The following is a 27,417-nucleotide window of genomic DNA, read 5'->3' as shown; positions in this document are numbered from 1 at the left end:
ATATAGAATATTGATGATGTATTACTGTTATGATTTGGGGTTGTTTGGTTTTTGGTTTCTGGGGTTTTCTTGTATTTCTCTCAGTTTTTGAATCATGCTTCTGTTTATTATTTTTCTGGTCATGTTTTAGTCTTGTTCATGTTTTGTCAAGTTTGGTTTTTGGTTCTGGTCATGCTTTAGTTTTTGTTTGTATTCATGAGTCTCTGTTCTTGCTCCAGCCACGTTCTGTTCTGTCTGTCAATTATCGTTATTCGGTTCACCTGCTCTAAGCTAATCTGTCTCCCTGCTCCACCTGGTTTTCTCTCCATACCTGTTCAGTTAGTCATCACGGAGTCATTTCTTAATCACGCCTTGTTTGTTCAGATCATGCCTTGCCTATCTTGCCTGCCCGTTTGTTATTTTGTTCCTGCCTCTTACTGAGAGTGAATTTTTGTTAATAAAATCTTTTTTGCACTTACCGACATGCTGCCTTCTAGTCTGCATTCTGGGGTCCTCTATCTCGCAAGTCCTAACAATTACAGATAATTCCAGTTCCCACAGTCCCAGAATGCAACAGCTGTTCAGCCGCTGTGTTGAGCTGTCAGTCATGATTCCGCACCACCGTGATCTGAGGCCCCGCCCCCCACGCCAAAACAGGGCAAAAAGTTTGAAGCCGAAAAAAAAATCTGCAAGTTCGAAGAAAAAAAACTTGAATCTGAAAAGTAGTTTTGAACTTGTTTTTTTCCAGTTTCACATCTGTTTTTTTCCTGTTTTAAAATTTTTTTGGGGGAGGTTTAAAATAATTTTTCAGGTTCAAATGTTTTTCTTTTGAACAAACTTTTATTTTTTAGGTTCAAATTTTTGCCTTTTGAACAAACTTTTATTTTTCAGGTTCAAATTGTTTTTGGTTGAACAAACTTTATGGCCCCAATTTAGCTCGATGGATTCAGTTTCATGGCAAGAGAAACTACCAGGAGAGAATGTGATTTGAATTATGAATCTGAATATTTAGAAGTGAAAATGTTTAAAGTGATATTTTTGCAAATAAAATGTCAAAATTGGAGTGCTTGTTTTGTGACATAAAACTTAATAAGACGGTAAATAAAAGCAATACAATTTACTTTGGCTTATATTCGTTATTTATTTTACATTGTTTCTATTTGTTGTTTATTTTTTATTTTATGACTAAAGACTGGGACACACTGTGCCAGCCACATGGAGAGGACATCAATGCTATGACTGAGTGTGTAACTGAATATAAACTTCTGTGTGGATAACACCATCCCCAACAGAAAACTGAGATGCTTCCCCAATGACAAACCCTGGATCACCAGTGACCTGAAGGACCTGCTTCACAAGAAAAAAGAGCTTTACAGCGGGAGACGGGGCATTATTGAGGAGTATACAGAAGCAACTTAGAGTAAAGATAAGAGACAGCAAGGAGGTGTACAGGAAGAAGCTGTACAATATCAGAGATGTGTGGTCAGGGATGGAAGAAGATTAAATGCTTCAAGCAGAAGGACGATTGGACCAATAGATGGCTGGACAGAGCCAATGAACTAAACTTCAACAGGTTCACTTCCGAAACAAGCTCAGCATCCTTCTCTCTTGCCCACAGGCAGACAGACATCCCACCCTCCTTTGAGCCACAGCTTTCCTGTCACACATCAAATGTTTTATCTTCCACCTCAGCCATGGACCCTTTTGCTTCTACATGTTTGTCTTCAACCAAATCAGAAGATGCTGTTTCTCTCTTTGGCCCCCTTCCACATGTGTGTCTCAAGAAGACAGGTGAAAAGGCAACTGGAGAGACTGAGCCGGAATAAGGCTGCAGGTCCAGATCGTGTCATTCCTAAAGTCCTGAAGGCCTGTGGGATTCTGCAGCCTCTCCTTAACCTTAGCCTGGACCAGAAGAAGGTTCCAGTGTTGTGGAAGACCTCCTGTCTTGTTCTGGTATCAAAGACAACTCATCCATCAGTCCTCAATGACTACTGACCTGTTGTCCTGACATCCCACATCATGAAGAGAGACTCATATTGACCCACCTAAGTAAGCAAAAATAAACTATCAGGACCCCCTATAGTTTTCTTATCACTGTGGAATTGCTGTGCTCTCTTTCATACTCTAAACTTGAAAACTGGCTCAGAGTTTATCTGTTTTTTCTTCCTAGATGAAACCACTAAAGGAGCTACATCCATTAACACTTACTTTTGTGAAGAAATCAATGCAAACAAGTAGTGATCCAGAATCCACTGTACAAGCAGACAAGAAGGAAACAACATTGCCGGACAAGGTACAGGTATCATCCTCTAACTTTAGTGCAAGTGATGATGAGGATCCAGAGCAGCAGGTTAATCAGATGTTACAGACAGTATTACTGTAAAGTATTAATGTACTTTGGAGAGCCTCCTCTTTCAAAAAACAGATTCCACTCATTTGGATGAAAACAAATGAAGGACGCTATACAACTCTTTCCAAACTGGTAAACTCTTTTCTGTGTATTCCAGCCACCTCAAATCCATCAGAACAACTGTTTTCAGCAGATGGGAACATAGTTCCAAACCATAGGGCAAATCTAGGTTATGAGCATGTAGATATTTTGACTTTCCTGCACTATAATAGTCACATGTTTGTTGACACTTAAGCTTATCTAGACAGCTAAACTGTTAGGTAAGGTAAGGTAAGGTAAGGTAAGTTCATTTATATAGCGCTTTTCAGCAACAAGACACTCAAAGCGCTGTACATACAATTACAATACAATCACAAAGCAAATAAACACAGATACAGACACAGAAAAACAAATCAAATGATAAAATCAAACAACAGAGGTCATTTAAAAAAGTAAAATAAAATAAAGAGAATAGAATGATGGACAAGAAAATGAAGGAAAATTGGACTGAAAACGCAACTAATCATGCCTAGATGGCACAGTCAAAGGCCACTCTAAACAAATTAGTTTTTAATCTTGACTTAAAGCAACTTAGGGTTTCAGCGCTTTTACAGTTTTCTGGAAGTTTATTCCAGATTAATGGAGCATAAGAACTAAAAGCTGCTTCTCCATGTTTGGTTCTGGTTTTGGGTATGCAGAGTAGATTTGAGCGAGATGACCTGAGAGGTCTGGCTGGTTGATACACTGACAACAAGTCTGTAAGACTGTGGAAATGGTGGTGGACCTTCGGAGAACACCACCCCCATACACCCCCCTCACCATCCTCAACAACACTGTATCGGCCGTGGACCACTTCAGGTTCTTAGGAACCACCATCTCTGAGGACCTGAGATGGTCTTCACACATAGACACTGTTAGAAAGAAGGCCCAGCAGAGACTGTACTTCCTGAGGCAACTCAATAAGTTCAACCTTCCACAGGAGCTGTTGGTCTTCTTCTACACTGCCATCATTCAGTCTGTCCTGTCTTTATCCATCTCAGTGTGGTTTGGCTCATCCACAAAACAGGACAGGTCCAGACTGCAACGAACAATCAGGACTGCAGAGAGAATAATCAGAGATGACCTTCCCTCCATCAAGGACTTATACAGGTCTAGGGTCAAGAAAAGAGCTGCCAAAATCTCTGCCGACCCCACACACCCTGCACATAAACTGTTTAGAGTTTTACCTTCAGGCCGCCGCTACAGAGCACTGTTTACCAAAACCAGCCGCCACAGAGACAGTTTCTTCCCCCAGGCTGTTTCTCTGATGAACATTCAATAGAGTACAGAACAACAGCATACAGATGTTGCAAATGCACCTTTTTTATTAGATATGTGTATATTGTACATTGTAAATTGTAAATTTGTATATTATGTAATGCAGAATATTGCATTGTACATTGTATATTGTACATTGTAAATTGTAAATTTGTATATTCTGTAATGCAAAAACAGAACAAAAGAGCAAAGTGTACCGGAGGCAAATTCCTTGTTTGTATGTACGAACTTGGCAATAAAGCTGATTCTGATTCTGTAATGTATTTTGGTGCTAAGCCATTCAGTGATTTATAGACTAACAGAAGTATTTTAAACTCTATTCTCTGAGCTATAGGGAGCCAGTGTAGGGACTTGGGGTGATGTGCTCCACTTTCTTAGTTCTAGTGAGGATGCGGGCAGCAGCGTATAGCTGTGTGTCGTCTGCATAGTTATGATAACTTACGATGTTGTTCATTAAAATCTGAGTTAGGGGAAGCATGTAGATATTGAATAGGAGGGGCCCTAACATGGACCCTTGGGGAACGCCACATGTGATTTTTATGGTCTCTGATGTAAAGTTACCTACAGACACAAAAAAGTCCCTGTCCTTCAAGTAGGATTTAAACCAGTTGGGTTGGGTGCTATATAGGAGGCGCTCATGTTTGAAAACTTGCCTTCTGCTAGAAACCGGTCTGGCGATTGAAGCGCGTCACTTTAAGAGAAGAGCTCTGTGCAGAGTTTCATTCATTCTCTCTCGTTGGACAACGAACCATTCATAATTGAAGGTTTTGGACTAAGAAGGCCAGAGATTTCACTTTGCCGATCGAAGACGTGAGTTAACACGTAACTGGAGACACGGAGTTTCGGAGAGACGAACCGCTACCGTGTTTCATTTTCAAGTCGACTTTGATGGTCAGATCATATTTTTCCTTTTTGTCAAGAAGACCAAAGGACAAAGACTGACCGTTCCCCTGAAGTTAATTGTGGACGTACATTAACTTAACCCCACTTTTCCTCGCTCGAATTCCCTCACTTGGAAGAAGACGACACAAGTAAAACCCATCTTTTATTTCTTTATTAGAAGGCCTGGGCAGGGTCAGAGGTTGTAGAAGCGATCAGAATCGCTGGTTAGGATCTCATGTGTTCTGAATAATATGTGCATGTAACCTTGCTTGTTGAAACTTTGATGTGTTATGTAATATCGGGATCCGCCGTGTCCCCCAGAGCTGTTTGTGTTTACTATCTGAACGCGGGTGCGTTGCAAGACTGGACTGTTAAAACGACCTCATGTTAAAATTCTCCATTTTACCTTTGTCTTCAATCTCACTGTGCTAGCTTGCCGCCAAAAGTTATCAATCCTTTGTGGTCAGGAGTTAGGGGGAAGTTTTATGATCAGAAGACCATAAGGACAGTCGGAGCTGCGCTCCAACCCCCACCACTCGCCACCACTCATATCCCCCTCTCCCTTCGTCTGTAGTGCCATAAACTGCTGGTTGACTCAATACATACCCACTACCGTTTGTTGATTTTGCTTATTTAGATGTGTTACCCCTGTGTTTGTAGAATTTTGCATGTTGAGTAGGTGAAAATTAATAAATATTCACATAGATAAAGAGAGAGCGTTTGGTGTTTCATTGTGTGCAAAAAGTGATGTGTCAGTCAAAATAAGGTTCAAGTTCCACACGTTTCGGCAGAAACGGTCGATTAAACAGTGACATCTCCGGCAATAGTTATTAATTATTACGGAGTATTTAACGGTTGTAATTGTCAGAGGCGTTGAGCCACAATTACAACACCAGAAACATCTCTGGTCTCGATTCGTAAATGAGGATTTATGGTTAAGAAATTGATTTTGTCAGATTATGATTTGTAATTATAATTATTGATCAAGATTATTCAATCAATAATCATAAACCCAACAGGTCCAATAATACCAGCACTGTGGTTCTTCCACAGTCTGCATTTATTCGGATGTCATTGAACACCTTGACAAGAGCAGTCTCTGTGCTGTGGTGAGCAGGAAGCCTGACTAGAAGACATCGAAGCGGTTGGTCGTTGTTAGGAAGTTGTTTAACTGCTGAAACAAAGCTTTTTCAATTATCTTACTGATGAAGGGGAGGTTTGATGTAGGCCTGTAGTTCTGTAGTAGCAGCTTGTCCAAGCTGCTCTTTTTCAATAGAGGTTTGATAATTGCTGTTTTTAGGGCCTGGGGGAAAACACCTGACAAAAGGGACGTGTTTATTATTTGTGTTAAATCAGATGTCATTACAGGCAAAGCTTTCTTAAGGAAAGCTGTGGGTAAAAGATCGAGACAGCAGGAAGAAGAGCTTAGTTGGTGTACGATTTCCTCTAGGTTTTTGCAGTTTATTTGGTGAAATTGGGCAATTTAGTCAAAATCAGTTCTAGTTGGAGACAACATTGGTACTGGAGTTGATGTGGATGTGCTGACTGCCCCTCTGATCTTTTGGGATTTTTCAGTAAAGACTTTAGCAAATTCATTGCAAGCCCTGGTAGAGTGGAGTTCAGATGCTACAGTTACAGGAGGGTTTGTTAACCTGTCGACCGTGGCAAATAATGCACGAGCATTATTAATGTTTTTGCTGATAATCTCAGAAAAGAAAGATTCCCTTGCATTTTTCAGTTGTAGGTTATATCTGTATAGTCTCTCTTTATAGATAATATAGTGAACCTGGAGTCCAGTCTTTCTCCACCTGCGTTCAGCTTTTCGACAATCCTTTCTTTCTCTTCTGACTGGTGGAGCAGTTCTCCATGGAGACATTTTCTTCCCAGAAACAACTTTCACTTTAATTGGAGCAATTGAATCAATGATGTCCGAGATTTTAGAATGAATGTTATCTACCAGCTCATCTACAGTGTTACAGGGCAAAGTGGAGGTAGAAGAGTAAATCTGGTTAAAGGTTTCAGCAGCACCGTCCTTAAAGATGCGTTTTCTTATCATGTCTCTTTGGCAAACTGAGTAATTGCAGATGATGCTTTTAAAAATAACAGAAAAGTGGTCAGATAGAGCAACATCAGTTACAGACACCTTGAAAATGTTTACACCCTTAGTGAAGATCAAGTCCAAAATATGTCCCTGTTTGTGTGTTTGCTGTTTAACATGTTGAGTCAAACCAACATTTCTAAGAGTGTCACATAGATGTATTGGACTTCTGTCTTCAGGATTGTCCATGTGAATGTTGAAGTCTCCCACAATAATTATACAGTCATAATCAATACATATCACAGATAAAAACTCATTAAAATCACTGATAAAGTTTGTTTTGGACTTAGGAGGCCTGTAAATATTCAAGAACATGGTTCGGACCGGGCTCTTTACCCGGAGAGCCAAATATTCAAAAGAGTCAAATTTGCCCAGAAATACTTTTTTACACTCTAATAAATCTTTAAACAAAGTGGCCACCCCTCCACCTTTTCTTTGCTGTCTGCTCTCACAAAGAAAATTGTAGTTCGGAGGCATCGCCTCTATCAGAATGGGAGCTTCATTAAATTCATGTCACCATGTTTCTGTTAAAAACAGAACATCAAGATCGTGGTCAGTAATGAAGTCATTGATTAAAGATGATTTTCCTGACAGAGATCTAATGTTCAGTAAAGCCAGTTTATATGACTTAGTTGTTGATATTAACTCTGTGTCTCGTTGTACCTGACAGTTTATGGCTTTTGTTGATTGTTTATTGCTGTCTCTTATCCTTTTGGCTTTGTTCTTTCTGTCACGTATAAGCACAGAGATTTTACAACTATCTCCTATTAGGGGCCCAAGTTTTTCATTTCTGATAGAGTTACCACTGGGGCCCAGACTGTATCACAGAGAAGTGATTTGAAGGTCCTGATTAGGAAGAGATAGATTAGGAGGTGGTGGAGGTCTGCAGCATTTGGAAGATGTTGGTCCAGTAGCAGGGCCTCGGCCACGGGGGGTGTTGAATGGAGAAGATGTCAGAGCCATTTGGGTCCCGATTTTAAGAGCTCCTTTCATGTTATCAGAATCCAGTAAAGCAAAAAGCGGGCTCAGTGGGGAGATGGGAGAGTTCTGTGCGGTCTGGGTTGGGGTCTAGGGTAAAGGGGGTTTACCGGGGGTGTCGGTCTGGGTCTGGGTTTAGGGGGATGGGGGTATAATGGGGGGGTGGGATGGGGGTATAATGGGGGGGTCCGCTTCTCCTGTGGATTTGGACAGGGAGACATTTTGTGATGACCTCTCTTTCTCAGCCAACTGGCTGATTGTTTCTGCTGGAGCTGTTGGAGGCTGTTGGATACTCCATGTTCTCTGCTGAAGGTCGAAGCTGCTGGCGGATTATTTACTGAATAGAAGAGATTATATGTGAGACGTCTGGCTCCTGGCTCGTTCAAACAGAAACCATCTTGCTTAAAGAGTTGTCTTTTTTCCCAAACAATATTAAAGTTGTCGATGAAGTTCACAGGTGTGGTAGTACATGTTTTTTTCAGCCACTTATTAATCATCAGAAGTCTGGAAAAAACCTCATCTCCACAGAAAATCGGTGCAAAGGGTCCGCTGAGAAACACCTTGATATTGAGACCTCCAACAATATTCAGAAGACAAGTGAAATCCTCCTTCAGTCTTTCTGATTTTTTCTTAGCCACGTCATCTATGGCTCCACAGTGTATAATAAGGTTTTCTAGAGACGGGCGCTTTTCTGTGATTGCAAGAATATTCTCTGAGATATTGGACACCATGTTACTGGTACCAATCAGAACTTCTGTGTTTTTCTTGTTGCAGAAGTTTTTAATCCCCTCCACAGCTGGGTTGCCCACTATTAGGGTTCTAGGTCCGGTGGGGTGCTTTTTCTCTGGCAATTTAGGAGAAGACTGTTTAGAATGGAGGTTGTTCTCAAACATTTTATTGTTCTCAGAAGATGGATCATGTTCCGGGTTTTCATTCCGTAGTGGAGCAGATCTGTTCTGGAGGGGAATTCCATTATTTCCAGCTGTCTCACTCCTATCAGTTGTTGTGACAGCAGCTCGCTGTCGAAGTCTCCTTTTCCCAGGGGAAACGGGGGCATTTCTCTGAAATACTGGCCATTCTAATTTATTTAATTGCTGAGATCTTCCAGTGAGTCGTCCACCTTGATTTTTTGGGCATGCGCCTAAAATAAGCCCAGGTGGGTCTGCCGGTAGGTTTATTCTCAGTGTTCTGATTGCCGCCTTAGTCGTTGAGCAGGCTGTCACTGTTTGGGATCACAGGCAGAGTTGAATCATGGGTGTACCCCATATTCACCTCCACATTCACTTCTAGTCTGTGGATTTTCATCTCCAAAACAGCCAATTTCTGTAAAAGTTTGTCGAAGTCCTCTGTGGTGAAGGGAGGCATTTTGTGTTGATTAGCTGGCGTCAACTTGTCCTGCTTTCAAGTTCAATTATAAAAACATCAAAGTCCTAATAATAATAATAATCCTTGGGAGTCGCTGGTAAGAAGTTGTTTTAGTCCAATATTTCCGTAATTTTGTCTAAGAGATAAAAAGTTAGGAGTAAAAGAATGCAAGCAAGCAGGGAGCTTAGGAGAAAATCGTCTTAGCAGGCAGAGAGGCAGAAGCAGTGCTGTTAGAAGCATTGTTCATGTTCCTAGAAATGTTGCACATTGCATGTTGCACAAAATGATAATAATAATTATTATTATTGTTATTTTTATTATCATTATTGCAACTGCACATTGGCATATAAATTGTTCTTTTTTTATTCCTACCTGGCCCAGGACATGGATCTCTCTTCAACCTGGTTCTCTGGTAGATGGTCTCCTGCAAAGCTAAACACCTGCAGTTTGTAGGTACGCTGATGGCCCCAACGGTTGGTTTTTTTGCTAGCGATGTGAAGATAGCGAGGTGTCTTGGTGTCAAAACGTTGGGCTGCCTCCTGTGGAGGGGTTGCAAAAGTTAACAGTTAAGATCTGAGAAGTAAGAAATGGCATGTGCAAATTTGGGAGTTATGGCGAAAGAGAAGCAGAAAGATGAGATAGGCATCCTAGGACGATTGTGTTAATCATTTAACTCATTCAACTTACTTATCTGCCAAATGGTTCTAAATTCAGACCAATGGTATTTCCACCAAAGCAGTTCTAGTTCTGAAGTAGAGGTGGTGCTGAGGCCATTTCTTAACATGTTCAGTAAAAGAACTGGATTGGTTTTCCACAACCTGAAAGCAAGCTCAGTACCACGTCATTACATCACAAAAAATTTCAGTAAATGTTTAGTCCTCTCTTTTGTCCATTTTATTTGATTCTGAGTTTTTGTGGAAGATTGCAGGGCATGGAGAACATACAAATCATATTATCAATTACCCCTGCAAAACTATACAGTACAGACCAAACGTTTGGACACACTCTCTCATTCAAAGAGTTTTCTTTATTTTTATGACTATGAATATTGTAGCTTCACACTGAAGGCATCAAAACTATGAATTAACACATGTGGAATTATATACTGAACAAAACAGTGTGAAACAATTGACAATATGTCTTATATTCTAGGTTCTTCAAAGTAACCACCTTTTGCTTTGATTACTGCTCCGCACACTCTTGGCATTCTGTTGATGAGCTTCAAGAGGTAGTCACCTGAAATGGTTTTCACTTCACAGGTGTGCCCTGTCGGGTTTAATAAGTGGGATTTCAAGCCTTATAAATGGGGTTGGGACCATCAGTTGTGTTGTGCAGGAGGTGGATACAGTACAGAGCTGATAGTCCTACTGAATAGACTGTTAGAATTTGCATTAAGGCAAGAAAAAAGCAGCTAAGTACAGAGAAACGAGTGGCCATCATTACTTTAAGAAATGAAAGTCAGTCAGTCCGAACAATTGGGAAAACATTGTCCCCAAGTGTCCCCAAGTGCAGTCGCAAAAACCATCAAGCGCTACAAAGAAACTGTCTCACATGAGGACCGCCCCAGGAAAGGAAGACCAAGAGTCACCTCTGCTGCGGACGATAAGTTCATCCGAGTCACCAGCCTCAGAAATCGCAGGTTAACAGCAGCTCAGATTAGAGAACAGGTCAATGCCACACAGAGTTCTAGCAGCTGACACATCTCTAGAACAACTGTTAAGAGGAGACTGTGTGAATCAGGCCTTCATGGTAAAATAGCCGCTAGGAAACCACTGCTGAGGACAGGCAACAAGCAGAAGAGACTTGTTTGGGCTAAAGAACACAAGGAATGGACATTAGACCAGTGGAAATCTGTGCTTTGGTCTGATGAGTCCAAGTTTGAGATCTTGGGTTCCAACCACCGTGTCTTTGTGCGGCGCAGAAGAGGTGAACGGATGGACTCTACATGCCTGGTTCCCACCGTGAAGCATGGAGAAGGAGGTGTGATTGTAATAGTACAATTACGTAATTCAAATGTTTTTTGCCTCAAAATATCAGAAAAAACCTTTGGATAGATTAATGTCCCATTCCTGCACCTGCAACAGCAACCTGTCGATCAGCTGTGCACTGGTGACCGACTTTAAAATGGCTGTTAGAATTTTTTTTCCTGGAAAAATAACAGGTAATCATGGCATTCATTATAATTCATTTTTAAAGGTAGCACTATAACAAACATTGTAAAAAGGCTAAAAGCATTGCCATGTCTAGTGAGGAAATAAACAATCAATAGAGGATTCGCTACTTTGGCAGCTAACAAGACTTGCTAAGCACAAAAACCAGTAGTTCTTGTAAATATTGAAACAAAAAAGAAGCAAATCATACATATATCAAGATAGACCTGTTCTGTTTGGAGCTGCTTTTCCACCAGCCGAGGTACCATTGCATGACGATCAGGCATCCAAGGCAAAGATACATTGACAAATTCCATGTCTTTGATCTGGAATACATTCTCCACACCTGCAAAAAGAAAAAGAAATATTGCAGCAATATTTTTTTCCCTCCTCAACTTTTTTACAGGTTTTAAATGTTCTTTCATACATCAGCTGGACAGCAAATGTGTTCCTGTAGCTACTATTTTTCTTTTCTTTTAACTTGTCCAGTCCGGCAACAAGATTTACTTTCACAAGTGTAGCATTATGGCTTTGGCTACAATGCTCCACTTGAAATATATATATATAAACCTAATTAGAAATTGCTTTGGGATTATTTCAAATGCAATGCACGCAGAAACCGATATGAAAGGAAAAAAGTAGCAAGAAAGAGAGGGGTGGGGCAAAAAGATAAAAGGGAGAAAAGGAGATACAAATAGAGGAGAGAAAGAAGGATATAGAGAATACAAAATACCCTAGAAGACTGCTTCTCCACATGCAACAACGCATATACAAACAACAACGTTACTCAAAAGTACAGGGTACTAATGAATTTAGTGGATTTATTTAGTTGCAACAGGGGCTCAATATTGAGTATATCTGTGTATCTGTTAGCACCTGTATCCAAACATCGGTGGGTGTATGTGTGAGCACGCTTGTGTATATAAGGTTTCACCATAACAATATGCAATAGTGGGTACAAGGAGCAACAGACCTGCCCCCTGGGACCCAAGACAGACACGGAGTAGATCTGAGCCACAGACATCCAAAGGACCCCAGAGCATGGGGATGCTGGGAGGACCTCCTCCGTAATTACCGCACCTAAGATGATCCAGGAAAGAGAGAAGCCCAAGACCCGACCTAACACAAAAACAGGTGCACACAGTCACACGTTACCACCCTCATGCGTACACATACAAACACTCATAACCACACACCCAACGTAAAGACACACAACAATGGTACACTCACTCGCACTCCTCATACATACTCTACACTCCTAAGTCCAGTCACCCATACCCCAAAGGAGGCAACCAGCCCCCCGATCCCAGAGGTGGTCCACTTCATTCTGGGGTGGAGACAGGCCGGCAGCACGAGCCACTAGTCCAGACTAGTGGCGGCACTGCCCAAACCTAAATGATCCCAGCCCAGACCCTGACCCTAGCCTCTAACCACCCGTGTCCCCATCTAAGGAGCGGTCCACTTGGTCCAAACGAGTCCAACCAGAGCCATCCCAGAACAAAACAGTCTCAACCCGCTTTGAACCCTAACATAAATGTCCAATGCGGACACAGATATTGTACATCAAACCGGCCTCTCTCCAGACATCAGCCGGCACCAACACGTACCCACTACCCCACCCAGAACCCTCAATGTCTTCATGCAACTTAAAATTTAGAGGTGGGTGCATGCACCAGAGATGAGGTTTTTTTCAATAGACCCCCCGTTGGATGCCATAAAGTGTACCCACCCCCAAGTGGTGCATATCATGAAAATATTATAGGTAAGATTGTCCAAATTGTACAATAAAATTGGGGCCCAGGCCACCATGGGACAGAGGAGATAGAAAACCTTCCTCACACTCCAATGACACACCCAAACCCCAAGGCCCTATTGGTAGTGTGATGGAACGGGCAGAGGGAGGTGTACGTGTATGAGGGAAGGACTGGAGGACAAAATGCCAGCTCCCTGGCTGTCCCCAGTAGGCATTCCCGTTTCCCGAGTTCCACCAAAGGAGGAAGACATGGTTCCATCCACTCCCACCCATATGACCAACATGCCCAAACACATCTGGACCCACGGCGCAGAACAAACAGAGCACCCAGTCCCTGATGCCCCCTGGCCTGGCACCGGATTGCAACCACAACCAGGCCAGCAGAGCAGCAAAACAAGCCCCACACCAACACCGAGGCAGCAAATAACCACACCCAAGCCAAAATGGCAGGACACCCAATTACAAACCCTAGCCAGGATAACATAGGCTGTGCACCCCTCCATAGACAAACAAACCAAAAATTCCAGTGCCAGCCAGGCAGCCAATCAGACCCCGTGACGCACAACCCTGCCCACTACAGTGCCAAAGATGCCGGTCCAGCAAACCCAAGAGTACCACAGAAAGGCCACGGCCCGCACCGCAAAGAGGCCACACCCCCTCCGAGACAGAACCACCGACATCCAGGCTAGCCAAGAAAAAACCACACACCACACATTCTTCCATACATCCTTAGGGACACGGTGAAAACCATTAAACCCGCCTACACACCATACAGCAGAGGACAAAACACAGCAAAAAGCCCCTAAAACAAAAGCCGTGCACAAAGCCCTCTTCGCACAAATGTGTCCCCACCAGCCTCCCAAACATAAAGTCCCCTGCAAAGGTAACCCCCGCGAAAAGAAGACCCACAACATCTATACCCAAGCACACATCCATAACCATACCCACCGAGAAGCTAAGACCACTCCACCCGGAAAACAACTCGTCAGCACATGTGCCGAAACCATGCAGACCCCTCCTCCAAACAGAATTGATACCGAGAAGCATAAGGAACCGGAACCAAAACGAAGAACCAGAATCCAAACGTGAGCCACCCAGACCCAAAAAATGTCCATCATCTACCCCCACCCCAGACTCTCCACCCCACCAGCACTAGCCCAAAATTCCGGCAACATGCCTGCCAGGACCCAAGTCACCCAGGCCCAGCCAGGGCCCCCACTATGTGATGACGCTGATCAAAGGAGCCCATAAAGATTGATCTGATGTGGAGGCAGAGGCTGTCTCCAGACTTATGTAATCCACCAAAGGGTCTCTATACTGATTAATACTAATAATATTTTTCCAATTCATGAGGATAGTTTTCTTAGTGATACATAAGGCAGTGAATAAAGGGTTTTGTATTGTAATAAGTGTAAACTGGGGTTACTAGTCATTTTAAAACTTCTTAAATATATCTGAGACCAGAATATTTGGTCATAGTTGACTGATATATCCACCTCCCATTTCATAATAGGAAGGGATATTGAATAATCTATTTCAGACAGTGTCCTGTGTATTTTAGACAGTAATTTGGGGGGTTGAGATGAAGAAACTAATACACTTGATGAAGTTTGTAACCCAACATTATTGAGCCTAAATTTATTTTGTTTTGTCATGATGTAGGGTTGTTTGGTTTTTGGTTTCGGGGTTTTTCCTTATGTTTTTCACTGTTCAAGTTTTGAATCATGTTTCTGTTTATTTTCCTGGTCATGCTTTTGTTTTGTCGTCTTGATCATGTTTTGTCAAGTTTGGTTTTCGGATCTGGTTATGCTTTTGCTTCATGTTTTTCTAGTTTGTGTTCAAGAGTCTCTGTTTTGCTCCAGTCACGTTTTGTTCTGTTAATTAAGTTTATTCAGTTCACCTGCTTCAAGTTAATCTGTCTCCTTACTCCACCTGGTTTTCACGCCATATATTCACACCTGTTCTGTTAGTCTTCGCGGAAACATCTTTCACTCTCATATGCTCATGTCTAGCTCTCTAACCAAGTCTTGTCTTTTTTTTTTGATCATGCCATGCCTGTCTTGCCTGCCCATTTGTTTTGTTCCTGCCTCCTGCTGAGTGTGAGTTTTTGTAATTAAAACTTTTCTTCACTTACCATCACCATCATGCCTGCTCGTCTGCATTGTGGGGTCCAATTCCAAATAAACCGTGACAGTATGTTTCCGCCAAACACGGACCTCGCGGATGAGCATCGGTCTGGCTCCATTGGCCTCTTTGCCTTCCTGTCTCGGGAGGCGGAGAAGTCGTTGCGCCGTTCTGCGGGGCTGTCAGTGCCGCAGTCGGCTTATGAAGGATCCAGGGTGGCTGTCATGGAGTGACATTTTGGACTTGTTGGTTTATTTTGTAATTTTGATTCTCCTTATGGCTCTTTGTTTATTTCTTAAGTTATTGTTTCTATGTTCCCCTCTAGTTTCTCTGTTTACTTTAGTTCATAGTTATTCTAGTTCTTTATTTCCTCCTCTGATTTATTCTCTTGCTTAGTTTGTGTTTTCTGTTTTAGTCCTTTCACCCATCCTCAGCCTTTGTATTTGTTTCACCTGTTCCTTGTCACACATGTTCCCTGTTTCTTTGATTACCTGCCTTTTGTTCCCCTCTCTGTGCTCTGTGTATATTAGTTGTTCTGTTTGTTTAGTTCCTCGCTGGTTCCTTGTTTCTATGTCGGTGATGTCTATGCTTCGTTTATGCTACGCTACGTTTCTATGTCTATGCTTTGTCTATGCTTCGTTTATGCTACGTGTACCATGACTATGTTTTGTTCATGCTTCGTTTTGCCATACTACCTGGAGTGTGGAATAAATTATGATGCGGCTACCGAGCTCTGTTCTGCGTTTTGGTCCGACCCACAGTCCTTCCCCGACATTTAGGAACCAGCCAAAAGAAGGACCAAGCAGAACCAGAGATGATTACCTTGTTTGAGTATTTCCGACGTGCCGCGGAGAAGAGCGCACGTCAGGATCAGGAGGAGAGAGAGCAGCGGTCACCGTTTTGGGGCACAAGACTGGCTAGGCCTCTTCTGGGTACTGGTCCGCTGCGTCACAGACCCTCTCCTCATCCCCGGAGTAAGTCACTAGATCCAGTCTACTTTTCCTCCTCGTTTTTGGAGCCAGAGTTGCCTGCAGCGCACTCTCCCAGTTCGGAGCCCGCCCCATCTCGTCGGAGATGTCGCCGGCGCCGCAAGCAGTCCGCAGCAGCAGCAACGCCTGAGCTCGTCACGTCCACTGCTGCAGCAACAGTAGCGCCTGAGCTATTCACGTCCGCAGTAGCAGCTGCAGCAGCAGCAACGCCTGAGCTCGTCACGTCCGCAGCAGCAGCAACGCCTGAGCTCGTCACGTCCACAGCTGCAGCAACAGCAGCGCCTGAGCTTGCCACGTCCGCAGCAGTAGCAGCAGCAGTAGCAGCACCTGAGCTCGTCATGCCCTCTGCTGGTCTCCGGTCGTCGGTGCGACCGCCTGGGTTCAGGCCGGGTTGCAGGAGATCAAGAAGGAACTTATGAAGTCACGTTGCCTAGAGTGTGTTCCTCACTTGATTAGCAATCCTCAGGATCTGGTTGACGTGCACACTATCTTACTAGATGACTTTCTTGCAGAGGGATGGCTAGACGCTCCAGCTCCACTCTCCGCTCGAGGTCCCTTCAATCCTCTTCTCGTGGCCGTTAAGGCAGCCATGCCTCTGGACTCACAGCATGCAGCTAAGCCTACAGAGCCTCAGCCGGCCGCCGCCGGATCTACAGAGCCTCAGCCGGCCGTCACCGGATCTACAGAGCCTCAGCCGGCCGCCGCCGGATCTACAGAGACTCAGCCGGCCGTCGCCGGATCTACGGAGCCTCAGCCGGCCGTCGCCGGGTCTACAGAGCCTCGTCATGACACGGAGGAGCCCGTGGGCGGGCTGCCTCCATTCCCACACCATGCTTCGGTGGAGCCCATGGATGGGCTGTCTCCAAGACCTGGTCCTGAGCACCTGCTCAGTTTCCTCTGGGGGGTGTTACTGGAGATACGGACTGACTTTTTGACTTTGATTGACTCTTTACCTGACTCTTTGCCTGACTCTTTGCCTGACACCGAACCGGACGCCAGGGCCAAGTCTTCAGGGTTTCTGCCTGGGTCCAAGTTGGACGCCAGGGCCAAGTCTCTGAGGATCTCGCCACTTCATACACTGCTTGACTCTTCGCTTCGTGGGTTTGCCTGGCATCGCCGCTGTCGGACTCCAGGAAGCCTGCATCCTCGCCGCAGACCTCCAAGGCGCCTGCATCCTCGCCGCAGACCTCCGAGGCGCCTGCATCCTCGCCGCAGACCTCCGAGGCGCCTGCATCCTCGCCGCAGACCTCCGAGGCGCCTGCATCCTCGCCGCAGACCTCCGAGGCGCCTGCATCCTCGCCGCAGACCTCCGAGACATCTGCTCCTTCATCGCTGGCTACTTCGTCACTGCCGGCCTCCGGATCAACAACCACTTCGATGGCTACTTCGTCACTGCCGGCCTCCGGATCATCAACCACTTCGATGGCTACTTCGTCACTGCCGGCCTCCGGATCATCAACCACTTCTCTGGCTACTTCGTCGCAGGTCTCCGGATCATCGGCCTCCTGGATTTTGTTATGCGCCCCTGGAGATTATGGACTTTGGTTTTGTTGTTTTGCTTATTGGGAGTTATTTTTGTTTTGGACTCTGCACGCCAAATCAAGATCCTGAGGACGACAGGTCTTCTGTATTCTTCTACTGAGCTGATTGAGAGGATAAAGCAGATCGAGATGGAGTATGAAGCGGCAGTAAGGCTGTTTTACTGCCATCCTCCATCACCCACGTCAAGTCTCCAGGGCGCTGCTGCAGAGCAGCCCACGTCAAGTCTCCAGGGCGCTGCTGCAGAGCAGCCCACGTCAAGTCTCCAAGGCGCTGCTGCAGAGCAACCCACGTCAAGTCTCCAGGGCGCTGCTGCAGAGCAGCCCACGTCAAGACTCCAGGGAGCTGCTGCTGCTGCAGAGCAGCCCACGTCAAGACTCCAGGGAGCTGCTGCTGCTGCAGAGCAGCCCACGTCAGGACTCCAGGGAGCTGCTGCTGCTGCTGCAGAGCAGCCCACGTCAGGACTCCAGGGAGCTGCTGCTGCTGCATAGCAGCCCACGTCGGGACTCCAGGGAGCTGCTGCTGCTGCAGAGCAGCCCACGTCAGGTCCACAGCCTGACACACCACAGCCTGACTCCAGGCCAGACACACCACAGCCTGACTCCAGGCCAGACACACCACAGCCTGACTCCAGGCCAGACACACCACAGCCTGACTCCAGGCCAGACACACCACAGCCTCAGCCTGACTCCAGGCCAGACACACCACAGCCTCAGCCTGACTCCAGGCCAGACACACCACAGCCTCAGCCTGACTCCAGGCCAGACACACCACAGCCTCAGCCTGACTCCAGGCCAGACACACCACAGCCTCAGCCTGACTCCAGGCCAGACACACCACAGCCTGACCCTAAGTCAGCCTCAACCCCCTCCACACGGCGCAGAAGACGTCGTAAGAGGGACGCCCCGGCTCAAGTCAACGGGGGCCCCGGCGACGCCTCTGCTCACGCCACTGAGGGTCTCGGTGACGCCTCAGCCCCTGCTCACGCCACTGAGGGTGATGCCTCAGCTCCTGCCCACGTCACTGAGAATCCGGTCGACGCCTCAGCTCCTGCTCACGTCACTGAGGGTCCGGTCGACGCCTCAGCTCCTGCTCACGTCACTGAGGGTCCGGCCGATGCCTCAGCTCCTGCTCACGTCACTGAGGGTCTCACCGACGCCTCAGCTCCTGCTCACGTCACTGAGGGTCCGGCCGACGCCTCAGCTCCTGCTCACGTCACTGAGGGTCCGGTCGACACCTCAGCTCCTGCTCACGTCACTGAGGGTCTCGCCGACGCCTCAGCTCCTGCTCACGTCACTGAGGGTCCGGTCGACACCTCAGCTCCTGCTCACGTCATGGAGGGTCCGGTCGACGCCTCAGCTCCTGCTCACGTCACGGAGGGTCCTGTCGACGCCTCAGCTCCTGTTCCTAGTCTGCAGGAGTTTAAGGAACGTTTTGTCCTCGTTCTGGCTTTTGAACCCAAAGCTGAGGGTTCGCCAGGCTCTGCTTCAGCCTCTGAGGGTTCGCCGGGCTCTGTGCCTGCTCGGGACGACCTCCTGGTCGCCCGCCTGAACTCTGTGCCCGCTCGGGACAACCTCCTGGTCGCCCGCCTGAACTCTGTGCGTGCTCGGGACAACCTCCTGGTCGCCCGCCTGAACTCTTTTTGTTTGGACTGTTGTGGGCGTCTGGTATCCGCCCTTAAGGAGGGGGTTCTGTCATGATGTAGGGTTGTTTGATTTTTGGTTTCAGGGTTTTTCCTTATGTTTTTCACTGTTCAAGTTTTGAATCATGTTTCTGTTTATTTTCCTGGTCATGCTTTTGTTTTGTCGTCTTGTTCATGTTTTGTCAAGTTTGATTTACGGATCTGGTTATGCTTTTGCTTCATGTTTTTCTAGTTTGTGTTCAAGAGTCTCTGTTTAGCTCCAGTCATGTTTTGTTCTGTTAATTAAGTTTGTTCAGTTCACCTGCTTCAAGTTAATCTGTCTCCTTACTCCACCTGGTTTTCACACCATATATTCACACCTGTTCTGTTAGTCTTTGCGGAAACATCTTTCACTCTCATTCTCATGTCTAGCTCTCTAACCAAGTCTTGTCTTTTTTTTTGATCATGCCATGCCTGTCTTTCCTGCCCGTTTGTTTTGTTCCTGCCTCCTGCTGAGTGTGAGTTTTTGTAATTAAACCTTTTCTTCACTTACCATCACGCTGCCTGCTCGTCTGCATTGTGGGGTCCAATTCCAAGTAAACCGTGACAGAACCGTGACATGTTTATTCATTTTGATTTAATTTGCTGATATTTTAAAAATTTATTCTGTTCCATCACATATAGTATAATATTGGTTAATCCTCCACCATCGTCCCTGTTCCCAAGAAGCCAAGGACCACAGGGCTTAATGACTTCAGACCCGTTGCCCTGACCTCTGTGGTGATGAAGTCCTTTGAGCGCCTTGTGCTCTCACACCTAAAAGACATCACCGACCCCCTCCTGGACCCCCTGCAGTTTGCCTACAGAGCCAACAGGTCTGTAGATGATGCAGTCAACCTAGCCCTTCACTTCATCCTCCGGCACCTGGACTCCACAGGAACCTATGCCAGGATCCTGTTTGTGGATTTCAGCTCTGCCTTCAACACCATCGTCCCAGTTCTGCTACAGGAGAAGCTCTCCCAGCTGAGTGTGCCCGACTCCACCTGCAGGTGGATCACTGACTTCCTGTCTGACAGGAAGCAGCGCGGGAGGCTGGGGAAGCACGTCTCTGACTCCCTGACCATCAGCACCGGTTCCCCCCAAGGCTGTGTTCTCTCTCCTCTGCTCTTCTCCCTTTACACCAACAGCTGCACCTCCAGTCACCAGTCTGTCAAGCTTCTGAAGTTTGCGGACGACACCACCCTGATCGGACTCATCTCTGATGGTGACGAGTCCGCATACAGATGGGAGGTGGACCATCTGTTGGACTGGTGCAGCCAGAACAGCCTTGAGCTCAACGCTCTAAAGACAGTGGAGATGGTTGTGAACTTCAGGCAGAACCCAGCCCCACCTGCCCCCATCACCCTCTGTGACTCCACAATTGACACTGTGGAATCTTTCCGCTTCCTGGGAACCATCATCTCCCAGGATCTCAAGTGGGAGCCAAACATCAGCTCCCTCATCAAGAAAGCCCAGCAGAGGATGTTCTTCCTGCGGCAGCTGAAGAAATTCAACCTGCCAAAGACTATGATGGTGCACTTCTACACAGCCATCATTGAGTCCATCCTCACCTCCTCCATCACCATCTGGTACGCCGCTGCTACAGCCAAGGATAAGGGCAGGCTGCAGCGTGTCATTCGGTCTGCTGAGAAGGTGATTGGCTGCAGTCTACTGTCGCTCCAGGAACTGTACACCTCCAGGACCCTGAAGCGGGCAGGGAAGATTCTGGCTGATCCCTCCCACCCCGGTCACAGACTCTTTGAGACTCTCCCCTCTGGCAGGAGGCTGCGGTCCATCCGGACCAAAACCTCACGCCACAAGAACAGTTTTTTCCCATCTGCCACCAGCCTGGTTAACAAAGCCCGGAAACCACACTGACACTCTCCCTTTCACCCACACCCCCCTTTTTTGCTGACAGGACACCTGTAACCTGTAACTCTATGCGTTACATTAACGCTCAGCTTGGACTCCTGCTTACTTGCACTGCTTTACTTGCACAATGATCATCTGCACTGTTGTATTGCTCTTGCATCTTATACTGCTCTATATTTACTCTCACTCACTTAAAACTGTGCACTTATATTTATATTATATTGTAGATATGTTTGTACTGTTTAATTTGTACTGTATTGCACCGACTATGCCAAAACAAATTCCTTGTATGTCCAAAAACGTACTTGGCAATAAAGCTTTTCTGATTCTGATTCTGATTCTAATCTGTTAAACGGGATGAAACGAATTCTTTCAAGTATATGTTCCAGGTATTTAATTCCTTTACAACTCCAGTGTGTAAAGTTCAATTTCCACTTTTTGTAAAAGCAGGATGAGGTTTAGTTTTGTTAAATTATCCAATACAGGAGAAACATTGATACCCAAATATGTAATTTTCCCTGACTATAGTTGTGTATTAATGTAATTGTGGAAAGAACAATTAATTGGAAGAACTGTAGATTTTAACCAATTTATTTATTGTATAATCTGAAACTCTTAAGAATTAATTAGTCCAATTACCTAGAAGAGGTAAGGTTTGTGAGTGCTGGAGAAAAAGTAATACATCATCGGCATAGAGACTGATTTTATGTTTGATATTCATGCAGTTATTATCTATTAAATGAACTAATCTGCTTGAATTTGTGGATGATTACCTCCCTTTTATAAATCAGTTTGGTCAGGATGTATTATGAGAGGAGTTACCTTTTCTAGTCTTTATTTCCAGGCTTTACAGAATATTTTAAGATCGTTAAAAAGGGATATGGGATGATAGCTGGTAGGAAGTATAGTGTTTTTGCCTGGTTTTAACAGAAGAGTAATGTTGGCAGAATTTATATTTGGTGGAAGTCAGCCATTTTCTTAGGTTTCCTGCAACATTCTGTGGACTGTTGATGCCATAATATTCCAGAATTCTTTGTAGAACTCTGCTGGAAATCCATCTGGGGCTCGAGCCTTTTTATTTGTTAAGCTTTTGAGGGCTTCCTAGATTTCAGCTGATGTCATTGGAGAATCCAGGGTCATCGCTTGACTATCTGATAATTTAGCAAGTGTTACTTTATCCAGAAATCAGTGTCAGTATCTGTCTGTATCGAGTCTTTAACAGCACTAGCTGTTAGCTGGTTAGCTAAAAAGTTACCTGATTTATTGCCATGTTCAAAGTTTTCTATTTGAAGTCTTCGTACTAAGAATTTTTTTTTTTTTTTTGTCAATTATTTAACTTAATTAGTTTTACTTTACACGTTTTCCCCAGCCTTTTCTTTTCTTGAGAAGCTTCTAACAATTTAATGGTGCCATCTTATTTTGTCATCTAATGTGTGTTTTTTTTTTATTTGTCTTCCTATGTAATGAGAATTAGATTATTTTACTTCTGATCACTGCTTTCCTGGCCTCCCAGAGAACGAATGGGCAGGCCATCATACTCCAAATATGAAGTCCACTGTTCTTTAAAATATTTGATAAAATCTTTATCCTTACGCAAAGATGTATTAAACCTTTAGCTTTTGCTTTTTATTTACTTAAAGAGGCAGTTAAAGAGGCAGGAGCAAGATCTCTGACAGCTATAGGGTGTATCTCATTGTCTAAAATGTCAGTCAACAATGGTACACACACTCCCACTCCCCATACATACTGCTGACTAAGAAATATTCCAGATGAGAGTAAAAGTGATGGACATGTGAGAAGAAAGTATATTGTTGACGGTTAGGGTGAAGAGATCTCAAAGATGCATCACAAAGTCCGTAATCACTCATGTGTTGTTTAACTATATTTATCTTCTTGTATTCAACCAGTCTATTTCTTCATTTAGACTATAGCTGAGGTTGCCTCCAAGAAGAAGTGAGCAATCCAAGTTTTCAGACAGTGCAGAAATAAAAGTATGGGAAAATGGGGGTTATCAACATTTGGGGCATATACACTGACAATACATAACTTTTGGTTATGTATAGATGTTTTTATTATGATAAATCTACCCTCTGGATCTGTAATTGTCTAATGATGTAAAGTTAACATTTTGGTGAATTAAAATTGCTACTCCCCCAGAAAACAAATTAGGAAATTAGGATAATTTGCAGCTGTGGCAAATTTATGAATCTCTTGTAATAGGACGACTGCCTGTGGTCTTTTAAGTTGGTTAAAAATCTTTAAGTTTTTCTCTCTGGTGCTGGCTCCATGCACATTCCATGTAACAAACTTTAGTGTGCCCATAGTTGTGCGTGTGTAGCTAAACCTGGATGTAACCCTGTCAGTATAATAGACCAATATAAGTGTTTATCTTTTTGGGTATTGCTTCATACATGTAAAACAGTTTTGTATTTTATTAGAAATGTAGAAAAACAATTATTTAAATTAATTTCCCAATTCTTTTCTCATGGGTTAAAAGGAACTTTAGTTTTCTCCAGTGTTCAGTGAAGCGCACAGACATGTCGGGGGAAAGTTTCTTTTTTCTGAGTGCTTAGTGCTTACTTTCTTTGTTCTGTATTGTCCAGGAGTGTTTTTTATGTGAATTTGCTGACTTTTATCTGTTGTAGTGCCTAAAACAGATAATTCGTCATTTATAGACAACTATATTTATAAACCTGGAAAATTCTTAATTTTACCCTCTGTGGTCATTGAATCCTAAAATGTGACATTAATAATATATTATCTCCAAAACCAGTCAAAATGACTTTTGGACACAGGGAAAACCAGTTCACCTGTAATACACCCTAATCAACAGAATCTAGACAGAATACAGTTTTTTCATTAAGAGAATTTTGAGGAGGTATTTAAAATTTTTCTTCTAAAAATAGAAGAAAAAATATCTAAATAATAACTACCAGAGTACATGTTTAATGTTTTTAGATTTGCTGCCAGACGAGCCGGATCTGGACAAAACAGTTTAGAAAATGTATTTTTCCTACCTGAGAGATAAATTGTCTTAGACAATTTGATTTATGAGCAGAGATATTTCAGCTGTCATGTTTTGCGCATATTTAAACATAAAAAAGGATAACGGAGCATTCATTACCAGAGGGCACTTAGATGATCCTATATCTACTTATGGGGTGTCGTTTGTAAAGTTACCCATTCAAAAGCTGACAGCAATATTTTGGGTCAACAGAAAGAAATGGGAGTTCATTTTTCATAGTCATTTTTTCACTATGCCATTTATACATTTATAAATGCCACCATTCCAAACTAAATATTTAATTAACAAATGAAATATTTAATTAACAAAATAAATATTTTGCTCTAAAATAAAATTATATTAGGAAGCTAAATGTTTAGGCCCGGAGCTAAATATTTAGTTTAAACACTAAATATTTATTTAGTTTGGAGCTAAATAACTCACAATATTGCTGTCAATTTGTGACGGTGTAACTTTACAAACAGCACCCCATATGTACTCAGTATCAGACAGACATTTACCAAATAATGTAATACTATGCTGCTTCTTACCTGCCACATCTAGGTCCACCTTGAAGTTGATGAAGTGCGTATGAATATTGCCGAGGACATTTTCTGCCACTTGGTGTCCGTACTTCAGATTGCCGTCTACCAGGTAAGAAGATGAGATGTAGCCAGTGGCGTGCACTTTGGCTTCAACCGATCCACTTTGATAAAAGATGAAATCCCACATGTAGTCATAATTCCCTATAGCTGTGATCGTTCTGAAGATTAAAGCGCTGTTTACCATCCCTCCATAGCTGTTGTGGAAAAAATCGGCGAAGTGTCTTCTTAGGGGCTGACCCATGTTGTGCTCAAATATGCATATTGAGTTCCTAAACCTGACTGGGACCGAGACATCGATGTAACGGTATGTGTCAACATAGTCGGCGTTATAGGGACAATCTACACCACGAACTAGCTCATGTGCGAAGCGACCGATTCCAATACTTGAATCCAAAAACTTAGTGAGAATCATCCCTGGTGTCACTGATCCATACACCGACATTGCCTCCTGCACGCTTATTTCATAGGCAATTCTTTCACCATTGAACCTCACATCAAACACTCTCATACCTGTGAGGGAACTGAGTCCAAAAGCAAAGCTCCAGTCCAGGTAGAGGACGTGGTTGTACCCGATGCTGTAACGCTTCCCTTCTGAATAAAATTGCTGGGGTGGGAGCTGCAGCGGCTTTTTTCTAGGTTTAAGAGAACCGTAATCAGGAGATTCCTTGTAGACAATTTTTTTCACTTTTCCATTATTATATTCCATCTTAAGTTCTTCCACCGTGTTAAAATATTTGCCGTTATAAAGCAGCTTCTCCACTTTCCACTGAGATGCGTTTACGCTTTCGTGGTTCAGCAGCACCTCGAAGCCCACTGGGTGAATGTACATGCCGCTCATGTCCCTAAAGAAAGAAACCCAAGTTTTTCTGTCCCCTGACCGAAGGCCCCGGGGCATTTGCTCGAAAGCCGTCAAGCGTTTTTCATTATCCACACCAAAGCTCTCTTTAAGGAGTTTCGCTAACTTAGAAAATACCTCTGTCTCAAAAAATTTAAACATCAGATTGTACTCCCCAATGGTAACCAGGCGCTTATTGATCGGTAAATCCATGTTGTATCTCTCCTTAGTCACATCTCTGCGGTATGTCGGGTTGGGAAGAGGCCCTACCACATACTCCTTAATGAAGCTCTTCGAGCCATAGAAGACCACCACTGTTGCTTCTCTTATTGGCTTTTGACCTTTCCCATCTAAGTAAGCCACAGCCTCCGATTTCTTTGGTAGTGAGAGATCAATTAGAAATAAAAAGTTATCCGATGGCTTAGTGGTTTGACTGGTGGAGATATCCAGATCCCTCTGTTTGAGCATGTACTGCTGGACTTGCAAGTACTCCTCTTGAGTGAGATCAGCAAACACGAGGCTGCGTTCATCGTGTTCACTCTTCAGTGGGTGGACACGCAGAGCCGAACATTTGGGCACCCTGCCTGAGTGAATGCCGATCAGTACGATGTTCAGAATGACAGAGATGAGTCCAAAAATGATGAGCGCCCATTTTACAAGGGAGTTCATTCTCCGTTCTACCATTACGCACTATGTGTAGAAAAGACACGCATGCATTCTAAAGAGGAGGAGGGGTGGGATAGTTAAATAATATGACAAAAGAGAGGCGTGTCTCCAAATGTTTCCCATCCCTCTCAGCATGGACCCATAACCTCCTGGCACTTCTTGGAACGGGATAATTTTGTTCTCTTCAACCGTGCTTGATGAGAAACGTTGGTAGAAAACTGAATGCAAATATTTTCTTGCAAAAATAATTTATTTATCACCTCAAAAAAGAGGTTTATGGTATCATTGCTACTTTAAGGAACCTACATTCACACTCATAACTGTTACAAATGTTAACGTTTGAAAATAGTTGTATTCAAGTTAAAAATTAAGAAATGTTACTACTGCTTTTTTTTTTTTTAACCTTAGAACAAAAGTGTCACCATTTAGGATACTTTAAAAGTAATTATGAATTGTTTGGTCAATTATAAATATCACTATTCAACCTACATGTGCATAGTGTCAGAATACAATACAGCAAGTACAACTTTTGTTTCTGCCCACTTATGGATTTAAAATATGCGATCACTCCCTTCAACATGTAGACTTAGTCAGTTTTAGTAATTCTAATGTTACCCCCCCCCCCCCACACACACACACACCAACACCTCATAACCAAAACAATAGATTTCAAATATATTTGCTATATTCTAATCTCACACTCCTTCCCCTTTGAGTTTGAGCAATCTTTTCATTGCAAAGTAAGCTGTTTGGTTAGATAGTACTTGGGCATAGAGAGGAGCCACAGGCTGTTAATAAGAAACAACATATAAAAACAAATTGTGCAAAGTGGTAAAACTATTACATCTCTGGTAATGTTTGCTAAGCGCTGTATATTATAGTGGACATAATAGTGGACATATTGGTTTTAGCAGTAAATGTAATCCATTCTAACCAGATGTTTTTATCAGAAAATCCAGTTTCAACTTGTCCTCACATGTTAAGCAGGAGATGATCCAGGTAAAAGATTCTTTGGATCCTGGGGATCCTGAGGAGCTGGAATCTTTTTGCAATGCGATGCGGGTATCCACGGATTCGCTCTGCCACCTTCACAGCAGTGTGGGTGACCAGCAGGATCTGAAATGGTCCTCTCCAGCGCCTGGACTTCCAGTGTTTCCTCCTAAACTCTCTGACCAGAACCCAGTCGCCTGGCACCAAAGAATGGAGGGGAGA

At 44.0% G+C, this 27,417-nt stretch overlaps 1 protein-coding gene across 1 annotated transcript in view; it reads right to left on the bottom strand.

The window, feature by feature from the left end:
- Positions 1-26,257, bottom strand: part of LOC124864756 (primary amine oxidase, liver isozyme-like) — a 50,761-nt gene extending 24,504 nt beyond the window's left edge. Inside the window, exons 1-3 of the mRNA XM_047359659.1 lie at positions 24,651-26,257; positions 11,386-11,504; positions 9,381-9,547 (exon numbers count right to left, since the gene is read on the bottom strand). Coding sequence (XP_047215615.1) covers positions 9,381-9,547; positions 11,386-11,504; positions 24,651-26,223 — 1,859 coding nt within the window. The 5' untranslated portion in view covers positions 26,224-26,257. The remainder of the gene's footprint in view (positions 1-9,380; positions 9,548-11,385; positions 11,505-24,650) is intronic.
- Between the last annotated feature and the right edge of the window lie 1,160 nt (positions 26,258-27,417).

Source organism: Girardinichthys multiradiatus, chromosome Y (genome assembly GCF_021462225.1).
Source record: "Girardinichthys multiradiatus isolate DD_20200921_A chromosome Y, DD_fGirMul_XY1, whole genome shotgun sequence".
Classification (NCBI taxonomy): Eukaryota; Metazoa; Chordata; class Actinopteri; order Cyprinodontiformes; family Goodeidae; genus Girardinichthys; species Girardinichthys multiradiatus.
Note: the sequence above shows the minus strand (reverse complement) of the source record. Positions and strands in the feature narration are given on the sequence as shown.